Here is a 10,138-nt window from a genome sequence, read left to right on the forward strand (position 1 = left end):
GTGATCAGATCAGTTCAGTCTGGCACCCCCACAGAAGGGTCCCAAAAAAGTGGGGTGGCTCATCTTGGTTATTTGGGGATCTGTCTCGGATTAGTCAGTGGAAACGCCACAAAATGCATGCTGTACCGAGACAAACTGAACTGAACCGCTTGGTGAAAGTGGGGCTTTATTGTCTGTGATGGAGAGCTGAGCAGAGAGACACATAGGAGTAGGGATGGGTACCATCTCACATTTGAAACGATACGGTACCAATGCCTGGTACCTGGCAATCGGTACCGGTACTTAACGGTACCAATTTTCGGTACTTTTTTGTGTTCATGTGGTAAAAAATATCAATTTGTTTAATGGTAAAGTATACATTTTTTTCAATTAAACATATTTATTTCTCAGTACTGTGTAATGCTGTGGGCATGTCCAGCATGGAAAATTACCCATCCCTACACAGGAGGCAGGGGGAAGCTTTGCTTCCTTCTCCACTTAAACGTTTCTTTATCTATCTCTTTGATTTAATAAGTAGTTATTTTAAAACATTATCAAACACTGAAACTGGATATTTTATCCCTTTGAAGCATGTCCCAACTTTTTTGGTTAATAACCTTAATCCTTTCAGATTTCAATTCCTGTAGTTCAACAGTATCAAACCTGAAATACAGTCCAAATTTATACTATCATGGCTCTCAGAAAACAGAGTTAAGTAACATTGAAGAACCCTCACTCAGTCATACAGACTGCTGTGTGCCTGTCAGCATGTTCTGCTACTAAAGCAAAATTATCCACAATCATCTTGACCTGCTGTTATGACAACCATTACACTCTGAGGTCATGTAAATCAAATTTCCATGCAGCTGTTCCCAAATAAAAGCCACAAATGTTTTGCGCATGGCTTCCAAGAAACTAGTGGCGAGTAATTTAACAACCAATCAGACATAGAAACACTCACTGACACTTTACCACTCATCCAGCGTACAGCTGCACAGCGCCTGTGTGCTCCAGAGTGTCTCCTGTACAACTCTGCACTGTACTGTAAATCAATACTAATTCTATATACGGCACTGTGTGATGAGTGCAGACTGCAGCATCACGGTGTATTTGTGAACCTTCCCTGGAACAGGATGCTGTGATGCTGTAACACAGACTGATAACTGGAGGTTCTGTTCTGGTGCTAAAATGGAGAAATAAAAATGAACCCTAGCTTCATGTTTATACCGAAGCATATTAGCACTTTGCTCATGTTACTGTGTGGTCTATGATTTTCTGTATTGATGGTAAAATTTTTGGATCTGCCCTAAAAACAGAAAACAAACTATTTAAAATTGAATCATTAAAAACTCTTTTAATGCCACTTTTATTTGAAAACCATACGATGAAATCCTCGGAAATGCTAATTGTGCAGTCATGTTACATTAAAAAAACTCGAGTACCACGTACATTCAGGCATATTTGCTTAAAAATGAAAGAACTGAATTAAAAATGATAAAAAAGCGAGTGAATTAATTACCTCTCCTCCTCTCACACCCCTTTCTCTGGCCTGACATGACAGTGAAACATCAAAAGGACAGTACGGCTGCTGCTTAACTTGATTTTGTGCGTTGGAGCTTTGATGTGTACCCAAACTGCATGAAGTACCTGTAGGGCTCCTGACTGTGTAAAACCTATGGGTGCCAAAATGCATCAAAAACCAGCTGAACTCAGACCCACATCTCTCCTCAGATGTTACCCTAAATTTGCTAAGCTGACAACCATTTCCTCCTCGTGAAAACCTTCAATGCTGGAGCAGCTACAGGCTGCTGTGATTGTGCACTGACAGCATACTTAAAAGCCAAGTCTTTTCTCTTTAATGCAAGCAGTGCTTTGTGTTTTCCCTCATCTGACTCTGCACTTACATGTGGCCTCAGTGTAAGCTTTTGGTCAGGTGTAATTGATGCTTATGATGTGTACAAATATGACCTGTCTCTGGATCATTAAGTATGATAAAATTCAGGGTATAAAACACGTCTGCATTCTTTTTTCATATGCAACCAGTGTACCAATAAGAAACACAGAGAGGCTTTCCTAAGTTTACAGTATTTCACCCAAAAGATGGCACTGAAAGAAGCAAGCCTTTCTCCTTCATTAAGCAATTCTGGCTCTGCCCAAGTGGCTGCCTGTTGCAGCAGCTCTCTCTTCTTTGTCCGTTTCTTGTATTTTTTCGTCTCTTTTTTTCATCTTTGTATTTGGAGTGGATCATCACTTTGTATGGTTCATTGTTGGTCATGGACACCAAACTTTTTGTGTCTTCAGTGATATTTTTACTACTTTTCTCCTGTGTTTGTCTGGAGATCCTACATGTAACCATGGCTGCATTGTTTACATGTGAAATTAGCTGTTAGCACCCTGTAGCATGTCAATGCTAACTAGTATAGGGCTTGATGATTTCCCTTGAGGTGAGGAGGAGGAGGTGAGGACGACGTGCTGGCTCTCGGGTGTGAGCTGCGAGGTGATGATGTGGACCTGTCCTTCCATCCATCGTTGTTGGGAATGTGGGATCTATCTCCGGTGGGATGGACGAGCTAGCCGTGCTAACCCAGCGGCATCGTGCTGTTCACGGACGTGGCTGACGGAGCTGACATCGGACGCCGGCGCCACATTGGAGGAGCTTCACCTGCTGTGAGACAGGATCCAGGAGACAGAGACTGAACAGACTGCTGGGGAGGCTCAGTCCTGGACCCTGTGGAGGTGGAGACTGACTGGGCTGGAGAGTGGTGGACGGAATGTCGTCATCTATTTTCTTGTGGACCTTTTTGCACTTTCTAACTTTTGTTTTCTTAAATGCTGCGGTGACTCCTGGATTTCCCCTCTTGGATAAATAAAGTATTTTCTATTCTACTCTATTTTCTATTATCACACATCAAAAGCATTATGCTGGTATACTATAAAGTGAGTAAACCTTGTGTAATGCTGGTTTCATTGAATGAAGTCCTTAACTCAAGAGAACAAATGGCCCCACAGAGAGAAGGTGGAGCTAGTCTGCAAGTTTGTCACAACTATCAATGCTACTGTAAGCTACAGTAATGAACCTCTAGGTAGCTATCAAGTATAAAAGACAGGCCTACACAGAGGGATGGGTATTAATAAAATTTTATTGATACTCCTGTGAATTTTCTCTGTACAAAAAGTATGCTATGTGTAGAACATAGAGCATGATGAATTCAGTCATGAGCCTGCTCGTAACTTTCCTCCATCTTTGCTGTTAGTATTTTGACATTCAGAGTTCTCATTATTGTTTACAGAGATAAATTGTGATATGTTGAAAGCTGAGCTTCTGCTGTTAAAGTGTAGTTATACCAATGTATGCTAACAGTTAGCATATCAATGCAATTTCCAATATTCGCTGCATCAAGCTAGCTCTATTTTTCTATGTGGTTTTTGGTCCATTAGGAGGTGTAAAACATGTTGAGAGTGATGTTCATTTCTTTGTGTTTTTTAGTAAAACTTTAAGCTGAAAATCCTGAATTAGACTTTTTTGGGGGGAAACTGTTATCTCTCTGCTAAGCTAAGATAGCTGCGACAGACTAGTCAATGTAAGGTCCGGCAGCCCGCTGTAATGCAAAGAACTGATAAGGGAATCGTTAAGCTTAAAGTCTAAAGATGTCGATGGATTAAACAGTTTCTTAACAGGAACCTTTTGATACCCATCCCTACCTACACATCTGCACAGAAGCTGCACATTGCTGACTACAACTAAAATCCACATGCAGGAACATAGTTGAAACACTATTTCCTGTGGAATCACTGTCTAAAAAAGCCAGAGTCTTACAAACCAGTTAAACTTATATTCTGGATTTTATGGTAATTCTTCTGACAAGTTTTAGAGCGAACTTTGGTATGGAGAAAAAAGAAGGGGTGATCTAAATGAGCAAACATTTCCTTATTTGAACATTTTGCATAATGATAAGGAAACTGGGCCTAGCTTATCCAGTCAGGGTTACACAATTCTGATATTAGACAGACTTGAGGTAGATAAAGAAAAAAAATTGCATTGAAATGAAAATGACCTGAAGTTGTAACCCAAGATGCTGAGATTGTAATTTTCCCACTAAGTGAGCCTGATTATGAGGGACAGCTTGTTTTTGTGAGCATCCCAGGTTAGCAGGTTGTTAACTGCATCCAGCTGTTTTGACCCAACTCTAACTCTAAATAACCCAGAAAAGGAGTCAGCTTTTCATGTGCCTGATCTGGTCTGGAGTCTGGAGTAGGAACACGACCAACCAGCATCCGCTGTATTGTAAGCTGTGTCATTTGAGGAAACACCAGAATGCATCTAAAATCTCAGATAAAAGCAGTCCATTCCAGACTCCGCTCCTGCTGTTTTTATTTGATTTATTTAGGTTATTTTCTGGGTCTTCTTATTTATTCTTTATTTTATTCAATTATTAGTATATTCTTATGTCTAATGTTAAAATTTCTGTTACCCATTGGTTAATAATAAATGGGTCGGTTTTTCCTCATACTGTTGCTGACTACTGTTCTTTGTTTGAATATCACTTAATCAAGACTTTTCTAACATGACAGACATACTACAAAATAAGTCATAAAAGTATGTATGTTTAATGCTGATATTGTATTGGATTAATATCGGTATCGGCCAATACTCAATGCTGCAGTATCGGTATCGTATAGGAAATGAAAATGTAATATCGGGACATCCCTAACTCACAGTGTATACAGGGTCATTAACTCACCCACAGTACATACAGATCACTAACTCCCTCACAGTATGACTCAAAGCACATACGAGTCACTCGCCAGCTCGAATGTATGTAGCATTACTCGACTTAGCACATACAGGTCGCACTAACTCACTCGCAGAATCACTCGAGTCACTTGCCAGTTTGAACGTACGTAGCATGACTCGACTCTTAGCACATACGGGTCACACTTGCTCACTCGCAAATCACTTTAAGCACATACAGGTCACTCACACACCCCCTTCCTCCCTGTGAATCAGCTTAATACGTTGCACTGCTCGACTCACAGCACATAATCTCACTCACCTCCCGCTGGTGCAGACACTTGATCTGCAAACTTTTCCAACTTGCAATGTCTCGCCATATCGCTGTATTCATATTAGTATTATTTGTGAGTTAGAAAAATAAAAGTTTCTTTAATATATGTTGATCTTTCACTCTTTTTTTCACATTGGAGTATATTAATTGTCCTTTTCAGTCATGAATCTCTCTGAAATATAGATTTCTATGCACTTTCTGGGTAACTGACTCGAGTGACTCAAAAACCCGATTCACTTTGGTGAGTGACTCATTTAAACTCGATTCAGTAAAAAGAATCGAGTTTCCCATCACTACTCATTAGCTCACAACTAAAAATACTCTAATACCTAAAATTACAAATAGACTGCCCGAGTTAACTTTTAGGACCTCAGCCAACCCCTGCAGAGCTTCATTCATTCATGTTGTTTGATTAATAAGACCAACTTAACACCACCAGGGATATTATCCTACATCTCAGAAAACATGCATTTAGATGCGTGCAGAAAATAGCAATGCAGTTACACTTTCGATCAGGGATAGAATGGTAGAGAAAGTGGTCACCCATAGTTAACAGTGGGTATCAGTTGTGACTTCACAAGATGAATAAAAGATTCAAAGTAAAACATTATCAGCTAGTATATTGAATCAAAAGGCATTTAAAGGAAACCTGTTTATTGTTTTGTAAAGCTGGTGACCAACGGAAATGAAACCAGGAGTCACCTTGTGACAACATGGCACCCAGCATTCATTAGTGAAACACTGCACAGATTTTAAGACGTGTTGTGTTCCTCTCTGATAACTTCAATCTGAACAGCTGTTCCATTATCACACTCCATCTTGTCTGTTATTTGGTGCATTATGGGCCACTGATTTGCATGAAATCAAAACACAAAGGACAACAAAAGAGGAAAATACGCCCGCTGTGTGGTGCTCCAGTATTTAAGAGGATTTGAGGATGGGAATCCCCACACAGAAAGGGGGGGGGGGGGGGGGGGGTACTAACACCAGGACTGGTGGTTCATCTCAAACCAAAAGCAACTGCAGGAAAAGTGTACAGCCCTGACATACACTGGAACGTGTACAGCCTTTTTTAACAGGAGTGACCCAACTGAGGCATCAACTTCTACAGAGGTGGCTTTATGTGTGTATGAAAACACTCAGAGGGAAATCATTTTAATAGTAGTATTTAAGGAAACCGACTTGTTAGAAATGATTGATGATATTCATCAGTATGCCAGGTATGCCAAGTGGATCCCCTCCATGTTTCTCCCACAGCACAGATTTAACACTCAAGTAACACACACGTTTGTATTTACCAAGTGACCTGAGGGAAGTTCACCAGTTGACAGATTAAAACCAAGGGTGCAAAGAATGTATAACCACATTTGTTTTGGTGGAGAATGCCAGACAAATGAAGTATCACACTGACATGCATCAAAATAAGCTCCTTGTCCTTGAAAGTCACCCTCACTCCACCAACAAGAGGGACAACAAGAGAGTATTTCTGACTGCTACACCAAGCTAAACTTTCCCATATTGAAATTGAATTTTTTTGGCAAAGGAAAAGCTGGAAGGTTCTGGACCTTCATCTTTCATGAGTGCGAGGGAAATTCTGAAGCATGAGGTCCAAAAAAACAAGAGGAAAATGGTCCTGAACATGACAATTGTAAAGCCAAATGCTACCATGGTACATTTTACAATAAACTTTTTTTTTTTAATCTATGTTGGATGTTTTAAAACCATAAAACTTCCAAACAACAGACACTGCTTCTCCTCCTGGGCACCTGCTCTTCTCATGCATCACTTTTTTGTATCCTCCATCGCTTTGCTTTATAATTCTCTACCTCACTTTAGCCTCTTCCTGCCTTTTAGCCAAGCTGCAGCTAGCAAGCTTCACCCAGAATGCCTTTGTAGTTTTTTATTTATCGATTAATCGCGGTTATTTGGGATTTGCTCCCTGTGGTCAGGTGTTCAGTGCAAACTGAGTGAAGTCAAACTCTCCCTCCATGGCAGCACTACATCATGTTTTGCCATTTTTTTCCCAAATGTTACTAAACTTTGGAAGCCTTGGGTCGCCATTGTTCTAGCATCCTCCGTGCTCTCTGCCATAATTCATGTGAATTTGTCTCCATTTCATTGAATAATGTAAACAGCGGGAGCGATACTGCCCACAACACTTCCTGTAGTAAATTGCAAGTACAGAGGAATTTTTACCTGCCAGTATTTGATTTTACCAATAACTAAAACATTAGTACAACACACCAATACTTCATTTTTTGCAGCAACAAAAGTTTAGAGTCAGTGTTGTTGGTTATGTTGACTGATCGTTGCATCACGAGTAGCCCTAGCCCGCTAATATCACCCTTATGTTCCATCATTAGGGATGTAACGGTACACAAAAATCACGGTTGGTTTAAGGGTCACGGTTCGGTACATTTTTGGTACAGCATGGAACAACCAAAAACCATTTGCTTGTTTAGTATGTTTATCAAACCAAAAACTTGCCATTATACAGCGAGGGGGAAGGCTCTTCAAACTCCGGTTGGTCATTAGCAGCAGCCATGATGCACATGAAGCCTTCCCTACTCAGCCAATCATAGAAGAGTACTGACGTGAATATTAAAGAGCCATGTGCAGCAGCTAACGTAAACTTACTGTACTCGTTTGAATACAGCACTGTACCGAACCGAACCGAACGGCCTTTGTACCGTTGTACATGTACCGTTACACCTCTATCCATAATTAATAGGGATCTGTACAATGATGTATCATGACCACGTTTATATCTCTAAGATGTCAAAACTGTATATATTTCCCATGACAAATTGTCAATGTTACCAGAAAACTGCTAATCAATTTATTTTCAAAGGTAGAACAGTGTTCAAAAGGCGTCATTAGCCTGCATTTTTTCCAAAGGCCACTAGTTAATAATAGTTAGGTTTCCAGCCATATATGTCTTATGAGGGGGCTGAGCCACTTTTGGCCCCCCCTTCTGTGTGTCCCTGCTAATACAACACACCAAACCCCATCATGAAAATTGATTGAGCTGAGTGTTGCTTTGCTTTCAGGCTTTAATTGAATTAGAAATGAGAGATGACTCAAGATTTACTCAGATCCTTATGATTTCATTCCCGCGGCTTGAGTCCAGCACAGGACGATGACTCAGTTAGCCTTTAAATCGATCCCTGCCAACTTTGAGGGATGGTGGTGGCTGGCTAGCTGCATCAGAAAACAGAGCTTGGTTAGATTCCCGTTCAGGGGTCCCGTAAATCAGCTCTGGTAAACAATTACACTGAGATTCTGCTTCAGGGTCTGTGCCTCGAGAAAGGAACGCAGTCATGTGCGTGTGTTTGAGTGTTCGCCTGTTTTCTGCTATTAGCGGAATGAAAACCATCACTGAGTGTCGTGAAGGTGATTTATCGTGTGGTTTCCTCCACACGGGAGAAAATGTCACACTGACTGACAGGCTACAGAGCGCTGGGCCGCTGCTGAGGACTGATACCAGGCTACATCACTTCACGTTACACAGCAACAATGGAGACGACCTACCTGGGATAACATGAGCTGTCGGTGGATCATTCTCCAACGGCAAGGACGACGACTTAAGGAGGGACACGCGTGTTAGTTTCCACAGAGCTCCATTTCGACGGTAAAAGGCGGCGGAGGCACAAACAAACGACAGGATCCAGTCACATCCTTTCCTCTTTCTCTGGACCAAAATAAAGCATGCGGCAATACGGCGAGGACTTCCGGTTAGCGTCACGTTAATCCTGTGTCATCTGTGTTGTAAAGGTCTTTTGTGTTTTTTGGCCGTGGTGCGCGATTAAAAATGCAATTTTCACAACAAGCACGTGAAACAATACCTTTATGATCACAGTTTTCTGTAAACGGTGTTCCTGATAAATCGGATTTTAGGTAAATCAAGTTTGCTTTTATTTTGAAAGCAAGGTTTCCTGTTCTGCTAAGATAAATCCTTCTCACTTGACGGAGCTGGGTACCAATCCTCCACAGCCAATCAGAACACGCGCCTTTCTCCTCGCGTGCGCTTCTGCCTCCTTGCCTATATTTTCATGCCCTCCAACTGATACACACATGAACGTGTACACTTATCACGCGCACCCTGGGGCAAGCACGCAGTCAACACTCCATCCTCTCGTGTATCCTCTCCCCGAAGCAACTACTACTGATGTGAGACATGCGGTGGATGAGAGCTTCCGTTACAACTGAGAATTAAAGGCACCTCATTAAAATAAAAACAGTCTAACTCAGCATTAAAGTGGCAATTTCAAAAAAAAAAAAAAAAAAAAAAAAGTATTAAATAAGTGAGGTAGATATTTGGTTATTTATCAATATACAAGTTTGTTTGTCTGCTTGCTCGTGTTTCTTTTTTCTTTTCTGTTTTGTTTTTTGTTTATTTAAATTGAATAGATTATTATTATTATTATTATTATTATTATTATTTGTATTTGCATTTATTTCAATTTGACTGCACCTCTGTAGTTGAGCCTATGAAATTGCCTACCTGTCCAGCTTTATCTATCAATTTTTTTTAGCTTTCATGATCCACCATACCAAGTCTGCCAGAGCACAGCTTGATATTTTGCATGCTGTAGTGCTGCTGTTATTGTTTGCTTTTGGTTTTTGGTTTGTTTTTGTTTTTTGTTTTTGTTACAACACGTATATCCTAAACGTTTTTGAAATGTATGGATTATATTCAGACTAACTAAATAAATTGCAACAGAGTGCAATAACCGTCGAAAAAAAAAGTTACTCATACTTTTTTTTGGGCTGTAACCATCAAAAATGTTTATTTAGGAAACGTGATGATGTGTATTCAATGTCAGAAGCGATGTGAACAACTGCAGTCTAGATTTTGATGTTTTTGCTGTTTACGCCCTGGATTTCTGCTATCACTTCAGCAGAAGGAAAACACTCTTGGACGTTTTAATGGTCAATCTATCTTATCTGGTTTAAAACCAAGTGCCAATCAAAACTTGTTGTGCAAACCACAGGGCCGGCACTACCCCAGGGTCTATTGGGTTAATTATGATTTGCAAAATAACAAGTCATGCTACTTAAAGACACTTTTTTTTTTTAAATCATGACAATGT

General features: G+C 40.4%; 1 protein-coding gene across 4 annotated transcripts in view; it reads right to left on the reverse strand.

The window, feature by feature from the left end:
* hecw1a (HECT, C2 and WW domain containing E3 ubiquitin protein ligase 1a) overlaps positions 1-8,761 on the reverse strand; it is a 110,042-nt gene extending 101,281 nt beyond the window's left edge. For 2 of the 4 annotated variants that reach the window (XM_074693104.1, XM_074693101.1), the window contains exon 1: positions 8,577-8,719. Coding sequence is in view for 2 of the 4 variants with exons in the window: in XM_074693100.1 (XP_074549201.1) it covers positions 8,577-8,606 (30 nt within the window). In the remaining 2 variants the exon portion in view is untranslated. Of the gene's footprint in view, positions 1-8,576 lie in introns of all 4 variants that reach the window. The other 2 variants (XM_074693100.1, XM_074693102.1) reach the window with 2 other exon arrangements.
* Positions 8,762-10,138: the final 1,377 nt, after the last annotated feature.

The sequence above is a fragment of the Halichoeres trimaculatus genome, unplaced genomic scaffold, assembly GCF_033239565.1.
Source record: "Halichoeres trimaculatus isolate MK-OKI-2021-1 unplaced genomic scaffold, fHalTri1.1 fHalTri1_scaffold_18, whole genome shotgun sequence".
Lineage (NCBI taxonomy): Eukaryota > Metazoa > Chordata > Actinopteri > Labriformes > Labridae > Halichoeres > Halichoeres trimaculatus.